Source organism: Carettochelys insculpta, chromosome 15 (assembly GCF_033958435.1).
Source record: "Carettochelys insculpta isolate YL-2023 chromosome 15, ASM3395843v1, whole genome shotgun sequence".
Lineage (NCBI taxonomy): Eukaryota > Metazoa > Chordata > Testudines > Carettochelyidae > Carettochelys > Carettochelys insculpta.
This window is the reverse complement of record NC_134151.1, coordinates 30,010,220-30,027,829: the sequence shown is the minus strand read 5'-3', so window position 1 is coordinate 30,027,829 and position 17,610 is coordinate 30,010,220. Positions and strand designations below refer to the sequence as shown.

At 47.0% G+C, this 17,610-nt stretch overlaps 1 protein-coding gene across 10 annotated transcripts in view; it reads left to right on the top strand.

The window, feature by feature from the left end:
• Nucleotides 1–17,610, top strand: part of RASGEF1C (RasGEF domain family member 1C) — a 139,693-nt gene that overhangs the window by 92,007 nt on the left and 30,076 nt on the right. For 9 of the 10 annotated variants that reach the window (XR_012647642.1, XR_012647643.1, XR_012647644.1 and 6 more), the window contains 3 exons: nt 924–1,136; nt 5,745–5,819; nt 14,252–14,347. Coding sequence is in view for 7 of the 10 variants with exons in the window: in XM_075009879.1 (XP_074865980.1) it covers nt 924–1,136; nt 5,745–5,819; nt 14,252–14,347 (384 nt within the window). In the remaining 3 variants the exon portion in view is untranslated. The remainder of the gene's footprint in view (nt 1–923; nt 1,137–5,744; nt 5,820–14,251; nt 14,348–17,610) is intronic. The other variant, XM_075009882.1, reaches the window with a different exon arrangement.

The window sequence follows — 17,610 nt, the reverse complement described above, 5'->3', positions numbered from 1 at the left end:
CAGGGCCACATATTCCCATTGAGTTAGCATCCAAAGCCCAATGGCTGGGCCCAGCTGTCAACATGCTGCTGGTCGGGACCTGCTGGGCCAGCTCAGCCTGATTCTGCTGCTGCTGTCCCCAGATGGGCACCTACTTCTGTCTACCTGCCCTGCTCGGGCTGCTGGCCCACATCTTCCTGCCCTGGAAGGGCTCCCAGCCACAGGCCATCCTGTTATCAAAGTCCTGGCTGCCGGGACTCTCTGATGCAGGAACATCTGTAGACCACAGATATTGCTGGACCAGAGAGTCCCGGTTTTTAGAGGTTCAACCTCTAGTGCTATAAAGAAGCTATGAATCATCTGCAGGATTGAACCCACAGCCTCTCTGTGTAGGAACTCATGGTTTTACTGCTTAAGCGAAAGGATCAGAGCTCAGAGGCAATGGCAGCTTCAAATTGCCATTCCTACCTTAGCCCTAGATGGGGGACAAAGAGAGCTACTCTGTGTTAGATGTGGGCTCCATTGGGATGAGGAGTCAGAGGCTTCCTCTCCTTACAAGCAGCCAGAGGAGTGCCCCTCTGTAGCACATTAGAATGTGCTGCAAGGTAGATTTGCTAACGAGCCAGCCTGCAAACCATGCCCCGTGTGGCTGTGGTGCGTGAAGGTGAGTAGGGACCTGTCCACATAGCTGCACCTAACTTACACTCAGACAACAGCAAGGGGAGTTCATGGAGCCTTCCTCTGCTTCACCCTGCTTCAAGTTGCAGGGAAGAGAGAGCTTTGTTCTTCTGCAACCCTCTAGGTGAAAACAGGTGGTAACCTGTTGCTAGTGTAGGGATATTTTGGTGCAGGAAAAATGAATTTCAAATGCGCTGTTACCAATGCCTTTGGCTTTTGTATGTTTATTGCGTCCTTTGTCTTGTTTTGTGGTTTTCTCTCTCCAGGCCTACTGGAAACAGATGAATCAACTTTTGCAGGCCTTGAATCAGAAGCTGGCAACCCTTAGCCACGGGCAGGAAGGCATAGTCAAGATCAATGCCGCTGTCTCTGACAAGCTGGTTACCTTTAAAAGCAAACCACCCTCAATTCAGAGAGAAATCCTGACTGTCTGCAGTGACCCCTACACTCTGGCTCAGCAGCTAACGCACGTGGAATTGGTAAATGTGGCATTCCTAACTCTGCATTACATTTTAAAGCCAGCAGCAGCTGTGTTGTCGAAAACCAACTGAAATGCATATGCTTCTGCAACACAGGGCTTATCTATGCTAACTGGAGCATTGATGCTCCTGAGGTTGATCGTTGGGGGCTCGATTTAGCAGGTCTAGTAAGGACTGCTAAGTCAAATGCTGAGGGCAGCCCTGTTAACCTGGTAATCCTCACAATCACAGTTGTGAGGAGTCAGGGCAGTCGATGGGAAAGTTTCCCTGGTTGCCCCCCTGCTGTTGGGATGGCACAGAAAATTGATGTAAGGTACAGGTTGAACCTCTCTAGTCAGGCTCCCTCAGGACCAGACAGGTGCTGCACCAGAAAATTTGTAGGACCGTGGAGGTCAATATTGTCTAGCAGCATTACCAACACTTCACTGCTTCCTGGACTGTTACAAGTCATTTGGGGTAAATTAATGCTAAATAAGAGCACAAAACACTGAGAGCCTGGACTGGTGGCTGGAAACAAACTTTATGGGACCACAGGAAACTTAGCCACCTATATAAAAAGTGGACATCCGACTAAAATCATGCTGGACCCTGCATGTTGCCAGATGAGGGAGGACTAGGAGGTTCAAAGCGTACATCAGCTCCAGCTACGCAATTCATGGAGCTGGAGTTGCATATCTTACATGAATTTTCTCCACTAGGGTAGACCTGGCTATTGTTACCACAGTGTCAGTACTGCAGGAAGAAGGATGGCTGGTGGATTAAAGCAGGGTATATGCCACTGCTTTGTCCTGTGTCTATGCATGGGTCATGGAACGTCTCACTCCGCCTCAGTTTGCTCATCTGTGAAAGGACTTGGATGGTATTGCTCTATTCCACCATGAATTTAGTTCAGTTACAATTGTAAAGTGCTTTGAGTCTCTTGAATGACAGGTGCGGTAGAACGGCTGACCTCTCTTGTCCCAATTTGGTTCGAGGTGGAAGCTTTTACGTTGATCAAACCCAGTTCGCTGATGCACAATCATCTTCCTTTGTGGTTTCCTTTCCTTTCTTGGTTTTATAGGCCTGAACTTTTGAGAGTTCTGGTATCTGTGCACCTACCCAGTCCTACTACCTCCCTCCTCCCCACGGTCTGCTCCTCAGTAGGTTTTTGTTTGTTGCACCCTCTTCTGGTGGAGAAGGACAACTTTTCTTCCAGGGAGTCAGGTGACACAAAGCTTTCTCTCTCATAGCTGTCCTGCTTTCCCATGGTAAAGGTTATGTGTTGGTACACAATAACCTCACTTCTTCAGTACGTCCCTGCCTGTCCTCAAACTCTTTGGTATTCTTAAGCTTCCCTTCCCCATTGCTCATGTCTGGACAGGCACTGTTCACTTCTTAATCCCCAGGCCTACTTTTCTTGCTTCGTCTGAATGGAAAATTACTTAAAAAAAAAATATGTGAACCTGTGTGGGCCTGAATGGCAGGAAGAAATATTATGTAACTGGAAAGCTTCATGATCCCACAGTTGGCCATTTTCCTCTCCTCAAAGAGGAATCTCTCAGAAACCCCTGAATCGTAGGATTCATTATCAGGATCCACCAACTATGAAGCTGGTTTTCAGAATATGGGCACATCTGTACTGACAGGAAGATCAGCGCTCTGGCGGTTGATCTTCTGGGGTTCAGTTTAGTGCATCTTGTAGAGACAAACTAAATCGAACATTCAGGGCATCCCTGTCAACTTCAGTACGGCAAGTCAATGGAAGAGTTTTTCCTGTTGACCTCCCACAGTGGGGATGGCAAGGAAAGTCGAACTAACATATGTTGACTCCAGTTACATTATTTTTGCTGATGGAGTTGCATGTCTTAGGCCAACTTTCTCCCCAGTGTAGACCTGCCCTATGTGACTTTGGCCCTCTCTGCTTTCTGTAGCTTTAACTCAATAGCCCCAGAAACTGCAGTAGCCTTTTGTGGCAGCATTTGTTTCCTTCCCCCCACAGAACAACTTGACTCTAAGATGAGATCCTCAGTAATTGGACTGCGGAGCACAAATTATGATTCATTTAAACAATCCACAGCATTGTTCCGCTTCACTATAAACAGAATTCCATTCTCTCTGCTCCTGCGTCCTTGCACCAGGTGTAGTAATTACTCTGCAATTAATTAGGGTGATGATTTATTCTTCAGCAATCTGCACTACATTGTCATCTACATTTCATTTTTAGGAGCAAAGAGAAATGCCTTGGAACCTGCTTATAGGACCAGCCTTGAAGTATTTCTTCAGGCAAAACGCTGATTGACTTTGCAATTGTCTAAGGGCTGATCTCAAAACTGAGACTAGGGAATTCACGAGGAATCTTTGATCAGTTACTTACCAATAATTCTTTATTACTATCCGGTGGCATTCTAAAAAATGCCTGAGAGAGTCAAGCTGAAATCCAATTGAAAGTCAGTGGTTCTTCTATGCCTAGTTAGTGCCTCCTGAAATTTGAAAATGACGCCCATAATATATACTAACCTGGTGGGAATAGTAACAATAACTAGCTTTTCATGATAGAGTCCAGTAGACCTACTGTGTCTCCTGCAGGAGGTGACTGTATCCTGATATATCCCGGCTTAAGGAAAACCTGCTCAGGCCAGGCTGTCAACAAGATTTAGTCTTCCAAAGGGCTAGAAGAGACACCAACCAATCAAGAGCCAGAAAGCTAGTCAAGAAGGCTTGCCTGTTTCCTTTGAAGGGCAGTGCTGGCTCAGGCTGGGACGAGTGCAGCGCCTGTGTAATAGTCCACAACCCTACGGCCAGATCAGAATATTTGCATACCACACTGTGACTGAGCAGTTACCTTTATGTTCAATAATTAAAGGCACCCCACAGCCAGATTTCTGAGTTGATGATTTAACCATGTGAAGGCCCATGCCAAGCTCATGGCAAGGGCTATTTAGTCCCAGTGTGGCTCTGCTATGCTTGTTAGTGAGTTTGCTAATCAGTGGATCTCTGACAGCTTTACAAAGGTCAGTGTCATTACCTCCATTTTACAGCTGGGGAAACTGAGGCACAGGGTGAGGAAAATGACTTATCCAAGATCAGTAGAGAGCTGAGGGTAGAAGCAAGATCTCTGGAGACCACATTTGGTACTCTATCCATTAGGCCACCTTGGCATGTTGCCGCCACCCCTTACGACTAACAAGAGGCATCTAATGTAACTAATGTTCTACCCTACTCCCATATATTGGATAAAGCGTGACTGTGGGCACACATGTAAGTCATAGGGAGTCACACGAACGTAACCATATTCAGATCTTGGCTCTTAGGGCTCTATTCATAAAGAACCCTTTGAAATGTATTGATGGGCCTCAGACTCCAGAGACAAAGCTCTGGGGCCATAGGAAATCACTCTCTCCGGTGTAGAAGGAGAAGCTTTGTTAGCTGTTGGGCAGCAGAGGTCACCAACGGCCAGGATCGTTGCCTTTTGATCTCTCAAAATGTCAAATGTTTCATTTCGATCAAACATGGAGCGCCAATGCCAAGCAAACCTTTCAGGCAATGTTACTTCCTGCTGCCTTTGAGATTCTGAGGGGAACCTAAACTAACCCTCTGCAGGCAGAATCACAGCACTAGCTTCTTTTTAACCTGTAATTCCCCTTGTCATTCTCGTGGCACTTATTCATGACGGAGTGGGCGGTGGAAACCAGCAGCTGTCCTTCCTAGACAGTGAGCATTGATGTGTGAGGATGTGCCAGAGCTGAGAAGTTTTATAGCTGTTGAACATCCCTAGTCCTTTAAATGTCAGTGACCTAAATAGATTATTTTTATTCTTCACAATACAGTGATACTCTCCTGGGATGTAGGCGCATGCATCTCCGTTGCCACATTCCCTGTACACTTGGACACCAGGTGACCTCTGGTCCCCGTCAGTAAGAACAGGGCCCAAGCAATATGGGCCAGGAGAGAGTATTTAGCTTTTACTCATCAGTGGAGATCTCAAAATTGTCATGACTAGTGTTACCTCTAAGCTGAGCACTTGGGCGGCCGCCCAGGAGAGATTCAGTTGCCACCCAGCTGAATAGTGGAGCACCCACAGCGGGCAGCCTATGTTTCTGTTGGTGGTGCATGTCTGCATATGCGTTGGTGCACGTAACAAAATTTATTCCGCCCATGGATGGGAAAAGAATGGAGGGAACCCTGGGCATTATCCTGCTTCTACAGGCAGGAAAATGGAGATAGATTGTGACTCACCCAGTTACCAAGCAGATCAGCAGCAAAGCCAGGAAGATCACCCAGGTCTACTGACTTCCAACCCAGTGTCTTCTCCAGTAGACCATGAGCCCTCTGTTTTATGACTTATAGAGACAGGTCTTCGGTGGAGTTGATCTCCATCACAAGGTAGTTATAGTCTATTGGATGGAGATAGTGAGATGATTTTATTCTCCCCTTTTTATCATTCCCTGGTGCTGTTGCAGTTGCATTGATTGTTTTTATGAACATGAAAGTGGGAAATTGGCCATCTGCATCTCACTTCATTAAAGCCCCATTTGATGGCAAAACGTGGGTAGTAAACTAAAGTCTTGCAAAGCCAATAATGAGAGATTCTGGGGGTTTCTCTCTTTCTTTGTCTCCATCTCCCAAAAGGAAAGGCTGAGTCACATTGGGCCTGAAGAATTTGTGCAGGCGTTTGTACACAAAGACTCTTTGGACAGCACCAAGGTAGGATGTCTCACCAGGGAAAATCTCTCTCCTGAAATTGTTTGGTTTGTTCTTGAACTGATTTGAACAAGATGTGTGAAACTAGCATTGTTTGGGGAGTGTGTAGGTTAGGGCCATGTGCACACTTAGGACTTGTCTTCATGGCCGTGCTACAGCCTCAGCAAGCGTGGTGTGGACACCACTTTAAGTCAATCTAACTTGTATTGCTTGGGGAGTGGCTCTTTCACACCACAGAGTGACGTAACGTACATCAACTTAAGTGGTAGAGTAGACAAGCTCTTAACCTATTGATGCCGTGAGGATGGAGCTCATGGGTAAGATCCTCGTTCTTGGGTCATTACCTTTTGAACTTCCCTCCTGCTGGAAATATGACCAAGTCTCTCACTGGCCGCCTTTAGAGACTACTAGATAGGTTGTCCCATGGCGTTAAGGCCACTAGCTGTGCTTGCTTGTATCTGTAACATACATGTAATGCAGAATGTGGTCAGACACCAAGTTAATGAATGGGTCTGGTATGAGTGACCATCATCATTTTCTCCTTCTCTTCTTCACAAAATGGCTCAAATCTGGGAGAGTAGATAAAGCAGCTGATGCTTCCTCGGTAAACAAAAAGGCTTCATTGCCACAGAGTGATAGTTCTGAAATGTTTCCAAATTATTGCTTCCAAAAAAAGAGAAGATGACAAGGTGAGGGCCAAATCCTGCTTGTCAGCATCACCTGGGGGTTCCTGTTGAGATCAGCGTCCCCACAACTTTTGCCCTTAAATATTGGAAATAGCAGGAGATCACTCCATTTTTAATGCTAGCCAGATAGTGAGCGTTCAAATAGTTTGTAAGGCAGCTCCAGTGAAGGGATAACATCTCAGTGCTGGCCAAATAATAGATGTAGCAGTGGGCCCAGTCCAGCTCTCACTGAAGTCAAGGGGAATGTTACCCTGCTTTTGAGAGGGAGTGGAATTGAGCGAAATTATTGCTTTAGTACTATAAGAACTAATAGCACCCTTCGGCTACGTCTACACGTGCAGCCAACATCGAAATAGGCGCAGCGAGGGAACGTCTACACGTCAAAGTAGCACACATCGAAATAGGGATGCCAGGCACAGCTGCAGACAGGGTCACAGGGCGGACTCAACAGCAAGCCGCTCCCTTAAAGGGCCCCTCCCAGACACAGTTGCACTAAACAACACAAGATCCACAGAGCTGACAACTGGTTGCAGACCCTGTGCCTGCAGCATAGATCCCCAGCTGCCGCAGAAGCAGCCAGAAGCCCTGGGCTAAGGGCTGCTGCCCACGGTGACCATAGAGCCCCGCAGGGGCTGGAGAGAGAGCATCTCTCAACCCCCCAGCTGATGGCCGCCATGGAGGACCCAGCAATTTCGACATTGTGGGACGCGGATTGTCTACACGGTCCCTACTTCGACGTTGAACGTCGAAGTAGGGCGCTATTCCTATCTCCTCATGAGGTTAGCGACTTCGACGTCTCGCCGCCTAACATCGAAGTTAACTTCGAAATAGCGCCCGACGCGTGTAGACGCGACGGGCGCTATTTCGAAGTTGGTGCCACTACTTCGAAGTAGCGTGCATGTGTAGACGCAGCTTTCATGTGCATAAAGGAGTGGTGGTGTTAGAGAGGCATCAGAACTCCAAGAACAGCAAAAGCACTTGAAGTAAAAGATTCTGCAAAAATACATTCACTGAAGTGCCTGATTGTACTTAGAAACATCTTAAGGAGACTTTCTTAGTGGAGAAATTACTGCCAGTGTTTTTGATTAGTGGGGAAATGACATCTGCTAGCTGCATAGGCAAAAATTGAGTAAGTCAAACCAGATTCAAAATCCTTTGGGAGTTCTCATCTGTCCTTGGTAGCTCTCAGAACTCTCCTGTCTCCAAAGAATTTTTGCCAGTCCTGGAAGAGAGCCTAAAAATGATTACATTTTATGCAGGGTATTTAGGAACTTCTGTCTACAAGTCTCTCTCAGGATTTAATGACAGTGAAATGCTAAAGCCCCATTTAATCTATAATTGGAACTGAGTCAGGGACCTGTGTTATTGCATGGCTTTTCCCAAAACATTACAACAAAATGAAAACTTGGAGCATTGATGGGATCTAACTCTGTCCTATAAATATGGTAAAACACTAACATGCTCCTTACTGGGGTCTGGTTGCAGTGACTGGCCTAAGTAACGTTGGGCAGGAGAACCATCCCATGCTGGCCCAGAAGAAAATTTCAAAGGGAAAACCTATGTAAGGTGAACCCACGAGTCTGTCTATCTGCATGCCTGTCTTCTTGCTCACTGGAATTGCCGGTCATGGTGGCGGGTGTTTACAGGTTGCTTGCAGGGGTCTGTAATCTGTGTTCCTAAGCACTGGGATGGATTAGGGTTTTGTAAGGCCCTGGGCCAAGCAAGTTGGGGCCATTCCCTATCCCTTCCACCTGCAACCCCTCTGCCCTCTCCTGGTGCTCCTGCTGTGGGAATGGGGTCAGAGCATGGGGGGGAGGTTTGCCGTGACCACATGCCTGGCGCTCCTGAGCAGGAGCAGGGTGTGGGACCTTTCCCTGCTTCCCAGTGAGAACACCAGGTGGAGCTGCACAAGCCCCCACATTCTGCCCTCCCCTCTTTGTCTGGAGTGCCAGGAGGCACGTGGAAAAGGCCGGGGTGTGGAGATGCCCATTTTTCTGGGGCCTCCAATTGGCTTGGGGCTGGGCCCTGCTGACCCACCATTACCTGTGTATTTCCTAACCTGAAGAAGACACACACTCCCAAAAAAGACAAAGTGGGTTTCATGAAGCCCCAACTTCCATTGACTTCAGTGAGAGTTGAGGGTCCTCAGCCCCTTACAGAAGCAGGCTTTTGGCACTGGGCTTGGCTAAAGCCCAGATCTCTGGTGTTGAAGACAGCAGCTCATCTTGCCAGCACCTCATTGCCCCTTTGTCATGTGGAGGGGTCAGTGTGTATTTAGAAGAATGGGGAAAGAGTTGTTCTTACTTAGATCAGAGGTGAGTTTGACCTGATAGCTATCCTGATATCACTCTTGGAGCAAGAGCAGAGCTTGTCAATCTTGGAACCAGCTGCCATTGTTGACTAACTCTGTCCTCTGGCCATTCTGTATGCAGGACTCCCATTGTCCAGTCCCCTGCTCTCTTGGCAGGACCAAGCACGCCCAGACCCGAAAATGGCCCCATCAAGGATTGAGCTCACAACCCTGGGTTTAACAGGCTAGTGCTCAAGCCACTGAGCTCTCTCTCCCCCCAAGTGAGTTTGTAGGCTGGTTTAAATGTCACCTTGATCAACCCAGGCTTAGCTCCACCTTTTCCATCCTCCATCCTGCCATGCATTATTGAGGACTGGGCAAATCATTTGGTAGTTTCATAGTACGTGTGAAATTTTTCAGGGAGTTTTCACCTTATTCACTAGACCCATATCCAGTAAGTGAAGACATTTCCTTCAACTCAATCATATGTCAAGACAACATAGGGTTGTCTTAGTTCTTTTCTCACACTGTTATTAAGCACTGGAGCAAAGGTTTGGAGATTTTGTACAATAGCTCAAAGAGTGGATCAGCATTGAAAGAATGTTTATGACCAATAGTTCAGGGATTCTCAAACTGGGGGTTGAAAACCATTAGGGGTGTGAGATTATTGCAGGGAAGCAAGCTGTCAGCATCCTCCCCCAAACCCAATGGGCCTCCAGCATTTACTATGGTATTAAATAAATAAAAGTGTTTTTAATTTAAGCGGCAGGAGGGGAGGGAACGCACTTAGACAGAGCCATCCTTACAATGTAAGGAGCCCTATGTGAGTTGCCTGTGGCTGCCCCAGTGATCACCCCTCTAATCGCATGGCTTCTGCCAGGGCCTCCCCTCATGGCCCTCCCTTCCCCCACAGATTACCTTGTGCTCCCCCTCCCCTGTGCAGCTTTGGCCTGGGGTTGGGACTTCCCTACCTTCCACTCCTTACCCTTCTGCTGGGCTTCCCTCTCCCTGACCCCCCACAGCTTCTACTAGGACTCAGTGATCTCTCCAGGTCCCTTGCAGCTCTGTGAAAGGTATATCTCCATATTATGTTGTTAACTCCATCCTTAATGCATAAACTTAATGGCTGCTCTACATTAAACCCATTATATAGGATCTGGGAGTGCCCTGTGCATTGTGTCCTGCCCCTTTCTGTTTCTGACATGGAGTGAGAGCAAAGAAGTTTACAGAGCCTTAATTGGAGACCGTCCCTTAAGGGAGCTTTGGTTGGACTCTTAAAACCATTCTCTGCCTATGCTTTCTTATAGCTAATATGAGTTAATAGTTAATGCAACTGTCTCACAGGGGCTTTCTGAGGCTTATTAAGTGCTTTGAGATCTTCCGCTACAAGAGCTTCTAAAAGTGCTAAATATTGGTTATGCTAAATATTGTTAGTTATGAACCTTCGATGAAGAAAAGTTTCTACAGGTTAAACCTCTCTAATCTGTCACCCTTGGTACCTGACTGGTGTTGGACAAGAGAATTTCCAGAACCATGGGAGGTCAATATTGTCTAGCAGCATTACCAGCACTTCCACTGCTGACTGGGCTCTTAGAAGACATTTAGGGGTAAATTAGAGCTAAACAACAGCACAGAACACTGAGAGCCAGGACTGGTGGCTGTAAACAAACTTTATGGGACCACAGGAAACTTGGCCACACCCATGATAAGTGGTCATCTGGCTAATTAAATCATGCCGAATTACGGATGTTGCTGGACAAGAATGGTCCAGATTAGAGAAATTCAACCTGAACTAAAATCTTTGGCTACATGTACACATCATTCCTCTTGCAAGAGCGGAATGCAAATGAGGGAACCTGACATTGCAAATGTAGCACAGATTTACTGATCTCATGCTTAATTTGCATAATCTCATGCGACCATGCTCTTGGGAGATTTTCCAAAAAAAAAACCACAGCTGGGTAGGCAGGGTTCTGTCAGCAAAACCCACCTTTGTCAACAGACCCTTATCCCTGAAAGAAATGAGGTATAAGGGTCTGTCGAGAAAGGGGGTTTTCACCAGCAGAACCCCATCTACACGGCTGGTTTTTTTCCACCAAAATCTCTCCCAACAGTGCAGTCGTGTGAGATTATGCAAATGAAGCATGAAATTGGTAAATTATCTCTTCATTTGCAATGTTGGGTTCCCTCATTTGCATTCCTCTCTCCCAAGAGAAATGCTGTGTAGACATACTTTTTGTGTCAGGTAAATTTCTAATTAGTCGTACCAAATAGTTCTTATGCTATCTTGTGCTGCAGGACAAAACCTTAATCCAAACCAAAACCTGGTTTTGTTTTCTTCTCTTTTGAGTGAATGAAAACATTTGTATTAACATTGAACTTTTGCAAAAGTGGGCTTTAAACAAACATTTCCATTTGATTCCTAAGCTGTCCCATATCATATTTGAAACCCAAAAGTGAGAGCGCAAACCAGGTTTCTTGACAAAAGGTCCTATCTTCCAGAAGAATCCAAAGAGGTTTGTTAATGGATGGATGAATAATTGCTATAGTAGTAGGCATCCTTCGATCCCGAGGGATCATAGGTTTGCGCCCCAGTTGGACTGATTTGAGCAGCGTCTTCTGTGGCTGTGCAATCCAATGCGGGAGTGGCAGTCCTTTCCTCACTGTGAGCAGCAGTAGGCAGATGTCGCTCTGGTATCACGGGCACGGAGCTTCCTGAGGGCTCTCCTGTCTTCCACTTCCTTCACCAAGGTAGTTTCATACATAACAAGAGCTTCCTTCACTCCCTGTTTCCAGGCATGCCTGTCTGTGGCGAGCGAATGCCAGGTGTTCACACTGATAGAGAGAGCGCTGAGGTCACGCTTGCACGTGTCCTTGTAGCGCAATTTAGGTCGCCCTTTCGGCCTCTTTCCAGACGCCAGTTCGCCGAAGAGGAGGTCCTTCGGTATTCAGCCATCCGTCATGCGTGAGACATGGCCCAGCCACCGCATACGCCTCTGTTTGAGAAGGGTGAACATGGAGGCGGTGCCTGCCCTCTCAAGCACTGCGGTATTGGGGACCTTGTCCTGCCATGAGATACCGAGTATGCGCCTAAGGCAGCACATGTGGAATGTGTTGAGCCGCTGCTCTTGTTTTGAGTGCAAAGTCCAAATAATTGCTATAAGGAATTTAAAAATGCGTCAACTATAAGCAGTTTTAGAGAAGTATGTGCCTCTTACTCCAGTTAACTCTTGGAGCACCCTTGACAGATAGCTTCATTTCCTTTACTGATTGGTATTTATAGTCTTCTTTTAAAACAAATAGAAATTTCAGTCCTGTGAAGAGTGTCCCTGCCACATGCAGTAAGGGGCATCAGTATGAGCCCAAAGAGTCCTGATCTACACCAGGCAACAAAGCCAATCCTGAAACATTGATTCTAGCTATGCTAATGGCATGGCTAGAATTGCATGTCTGAGATCAACTTTGATCCCTAGTGTAGACCAGGCCTTAGATATTTGCTCAACTTTACGTGCCATAGTCCCTCTCCGTGCATCATCTTTTGCTTCCTATAAGCTCTCTGTTGACTTTCTTACTGATGTTGCTTAAGACTGCATTGGAGTGGAAGATGCTTCTCTTTAATAAAATACAAAAACAGTATCCACCAATACCCTCTAGTGGCTGCTAATAGGTGTACAGATAAACCAGAGAGATGCAGAGAGCAGTCCCTAGAAGAGGGGTGGCCAACCTTTTTTTCATCAGGGGTCACATGGCAATTTTTTAAATGTTCTGAGGGCTGAACATAAAATAGCCCCAATGCCCACCCCCAGATTTAACCCCTCTCAGCCCCAAACGGCCTCCCTGCTCTCAGGCTTAATCCCCCGTAGCCCCAAACCCAGGATTTAACTTACCTCACACATGAGCTCCACATGCTGCTGCCCCACTCTGCCCCTTCACCAGGCCACCATATCCTCCTCACTGCAACTGTGTAATTCCCCCAGCCCTCCTACTTCCTTCTCCCATGTACAGCGTTCAGCTCTCCGCTCTGCCACACTGAAATAATGGGACTCAATTTATTTGGTTTAACATCTGGATCCCTCCTGCCAGCCATTAAACCAATTACATGGAGTTCTATTTTTTCAGTGCATCAGGGCAGGGAGCTGGAGGAGGACTGAGCAGCAGCAACATCCAGAGCCACAGATAGCTCCCTAAAGAGCTACATGTGGCTCGGAGCTACCCAGCCGGCTTTCAAAATGGTGCCCTTTCTGGCTCCATGGGCTGGATGAAAAGGCTCCACAGGCTAGATTCCAGCCCATGGGCCACACGTTGGCCACCCCTGCCCTAGAAGGAAAATTCCCAACATTTATTACTGTGTTTCTGGGTTTTCTAAGAGGACGTGAATTTTCAAAATTCTTATCTGGTGTAAATTGATTTAAGTTCCACTGAAGACAACAGATCCACTGAAGTTATCAGGATTGGACTGCTTCAGGATCAGCCCCTGAGGTCATGGCTACATTACCCAGAAGATTGGCCTACTCAGGATCCATCTTCCAGAGTTCAGTTTCACTTGCCTGGTAGGCATGTCTGAAATCGACCGATTAGGGGTCAGCAGTTGCCCCTGTACTCTTCGCTAGGAGGAGTAATGGAGGTCACCTTCCTCAGTGAGGATGGCCAGATAAGTTGATTGCAGATAAGTCGATTCTAGCGACTGAATTGTCATAGCTAGAATTACGTATCTGCAATTGACTTACCTGCCTAGTGTAGACCAAGCCGGCGTCTAAAGGGACTGTACTCTTAAAAAAAAAAATAGGGCATGTACTTCTTGTAATACCTTTTGCTGATTAAGTTTCCCTTGGGTCCAAGTGACGTGTTTCAAAGCAACCTACCAAACCAAGCCAGGTCAGCTGAGAAGACTTTCCAAACAGACAGGAGAATAAGGAAGGAAGTAAACATTTTTTGTCCCCAAACAGGGGTGAACCTACTGTCTTTTCTTTTGCTCAGTTTTCTTGTTCTTAAGGTGAATTAGAAAAATGCTGTAGGCAATTGCATTTGCTGAGCTGTGGGATATGGTGGAGTCAAAGAGACAGACTGAATGGGTTCATGAATGTTGTGCTTGTCTTATTCATATTGATGTTGCTCTTTAAAGCCCATGTTACCGTGGCAGTTAATGTTCCAGTGAATGAGGATCAACATAAATGGTGCTGGGAAGCATTTGCTATAGGCAAAATGGGACTGTTCCCCATAGATTGATTTGATTTGTATAAAGCAACATGTTCATTTAAATCCCACACATCTGCCTCTGCCTGTCCACACACTCACTTTCTTAATTCCATCCTTAATGCATAAATCAACGTGTGCGTGTGGGTGTATGAGAGAGATTTTTGGCAAAACAGCAGCAACTCTACGTAGGCTACATCTTAACAAACAAGAAGCCTAAGTAAAATACAGTTACGGCATTCATTGATTTTCTTTTATTCCCACAGTCTTGTTTCAACGAGCAGAAAAAGACAAGTAACCTAGAGGCCTATGTGAAATGGTTCAATAGACTCTGCTATCTTGTGGCAACAGAAATTTGCATGGTAAGTGAAGAGCATGTGGCAGTGTTTTATCATATGCCTGATGTGCCGGTGTGAAATGGTACGTTAATAAGCAATGCCATGGATTTATTCTTCATGGCCCATCTAAGTTGCTCACATACCTTTTTAATAAAACTCTGCTCACAGAACCACGCCGGGTAAATTACAATCAGAGAGCAAAACAGGTGGGCTTGGGGGAGAAGGTGGCAGGAGAGGAAGGAATCTGTTAATGCAGTGAGGTTAAAAAAGAAACATTATGTTGAAGCAGTGAGTGATTAGCAATTATGGCATTGTAAAATAATGAGCTCAGTGGGCTAGGAAAATAGATTCTTACTACATCGTTCAGGTTTGGCACTTTTTTTTTCTTTTCTTCTATTTTTTTACTCACTTGAAAAGTTTCCAGTGGATAATGGAAAGCAGAAAAATCTTTATCTTCTGTCTTCCAAATGCTTTTAATCTGTGTCTAAATCCCAAATGAGCCTGCTCCAATCTTCCATTCATTGTAAACTAAAGACTAAGAAAGCAGGTAGACCAAGAAAAGACAAGAACTGCCCGAGCCTTCTTCCTCCATTCCCTGCTCCTCCTCTTGTCTTCTCCCCCTGGAAATCCATTTCCTCCTTTGCCTCTGCACTTGACCTCTCTTGCCTCTGCTCTCTGCCCTTCACCTTAACTTCTCTGTCTCCTCTGGCTTATTTCCTTCACAATCCAAGCATGTCCAGGTGGCACCCTTGACCCCCTCCTATCACTCAAACTTCTAGTCCATCTCCCTTCAGCCCTTTCATCAGTACACTCATTAAATGTGCTATCTACATTTGTTTCCTTGTCTCTTGGGCAGGAGCATCCTGGATCTCTGCTGGTCTGGCTCTGCCTTTTTCACCCTCCTGAGTCTCCTCTCACCGGGGTCTCCATTGTCCTTCTCTTTGCTGGATCTCATATATCTCCTACTCCATGTGCATCTTTTTGGCCTCTTTTCTGCCTTTAAATCTGTAAATCAGACACTTCTTCCTGCAACCTTGGCCTGCCTTGGCTTTTGTGATCCTACCTTGGTTTCCCTCCTACCTCTCTGGCTGTTACTGCTGCATCTCTATTGGTGGGTGGCTCACCATACACTTTCTCTATGAAGTTCTCACCAGAATCTCTCCTATGACCTTTTCCCTTCATGCTCCGGGATGTGTCTCAAGGCAGTCTCCTCCCAGTGCAATTGATGTGAACGACCATCAGCTCACACTTATCACTGTGTCATTGCATCTTTCACGTGGTTCTTTGGTGCCCCGCCTACCACTGCATGTGTAATCTATCTTTAACAAGCACTTAAATATTTTATTTTTAATATTATTTAATTTGGATTCTGTAAATGATACAAATATTTTACCTGTGTTAAAAATGGGGAGGAAGTGTCATGGAGGGAAGAGGAAGGAAACTTGGACCCTTTCACTCCAGGGTTGACATATTGAGTTGTTGGTGACTCCAAAATTATTTACCCTCAGCTGATGGTTCGGTGACCAAGCTGAAAAGGGTCTGGTGGTCTTCATCTAGTTACCACTGGACATGTGTTTCTAAACCCTAGTCTACCACCCAAATTAACTTGTATTGGCAGGCTTGTGGAAAGTCTTCATACAAAGGTCAAGCTTGAATGATACCTGGGCTCCTGTCTTGTCCTTGGATAAGGTCCTTCCAAGTCAGCACTGAAGCTGGTGCTTAGAGACTGATATGAAAGAGGAGAAGAGAAACAGAAAGAAACTATCAGCCGGAGTTTGGGGGAGCATGTACTCCTCCCATTAGTGCAGTTTTGTCTGCCAATTAATAACTTCACTCCTCGCTTTTGTTACCTTTTTCAGTACTATTGTTTTATATGGGGTGGGGAAATCCTGGCCTCGTTGTAGTCAGTGGCGAAACTCCCCTAAATTTCCAGACAGCCAGGCGTTCACCCAAGTTACCGAATAAAATTTTTGTTACCTGGTAGCTGGAGCTCTGTGGACAGTCTGTCCCCCCAGTGAGTCGTCTCCAGAGGTTGGCTTTCTGCATCAGTGCCAGGTCAACGGTTGAATGAGCCATTATAGGAGGCTTGGCCTTATATGCGAGGAAAGCTTTGCTTCTTTGTCGAGTGTCCCCGTGGGTGCTCCACAATAGGTGTTGGGCTCGCCCGGCGCCGCAGATCGGAAATCTTCCAGCAGTTTCTCCTGGATCGCGCATGCGCTGGTGCGCGCTGCGCGCCCCTGGCCGCATGCGCGATCCGGTCCCCGCCAGTTCCTTCTCAACTGCCATCGGCTGCAGACGGAATCTACTCAGGCTAAGGCCAGAGTCAGATTAAATAGTGGTTTTTTTCTACGTGTCATTTGTTGTTTTTGGTTATTAAAAAAAAAAAAAGAGAGAGAAAGCAAAGACAAAGAGAATATCAGCAAAAAAAAGAAAAAGAAAGAAAAAGAGGAGCGGAGAAGAGAAGAGCGGACGTGAAGGCCATTTAGGCCGCCCGCTGCCCCGCAGGCCGGTGATCACTATTTGGGGTGGAAAGGCACGGATTAAGTGCTAAGTACCCTATTAACAGTAAAGGACTCACCGCAATGGCCTCTTCAGGTTTTAAAAAGCGTGAGTCATGCCGTGAAGCTATGCCGGTCTCCGTGGGGCATAGCGAATGAATCTGATGCCTGGGGGAATCACAGGCTACCCAGAAGTGTTCTCACTGTGCTAAGCTCACAGCCAGGGCCAGGAAGGACAGAGCGATGAGGCGTAAAATGTTCTTGTTGATAAGGCTCTCCAGCTGGACTTGCCGGAGAAGCCTCACCCAGAAGGGCCCTCTGGGTTGCATAAGGAGGAGGGCAGTTTTCTCTGACCCCCTCGGTGCAGAAACGGAGGAAACTCTCCCTGGCTCGATCCTTGCCGGCATTTGCAGCGAGCAGGATGAGCGGAGCACACAGCCCCCAGCCGCATACTCAGGCAAGCGGCAGCTCGGCAGCGCACGTGGCAGAGGCTGAGCCTCCGGTTATACAACAGCCGGCATGTGCGGCGCCTAGAGCGTCTGCGAGGCAAGCGCCGGACCCGGCGGCACCGCCACAGGCGGCACCGGCCCCCGCGGCACCAACGGTGCAGGGGCGCCAGGCACTGGAGTAGGATACCCGCGCGGCACCGCAGCTGACGGTGCCGAGCGCGGCGCTGACAGCGGGGCTGAGATCCCCGGCACAGAAGGGGGCGGTGCCGGCCCCACAGGGGAGGGGCAAGGCAAAATCAAAAGCCTGGCACCGCAGTCCATCTCCGGACAGGGCTGCGCT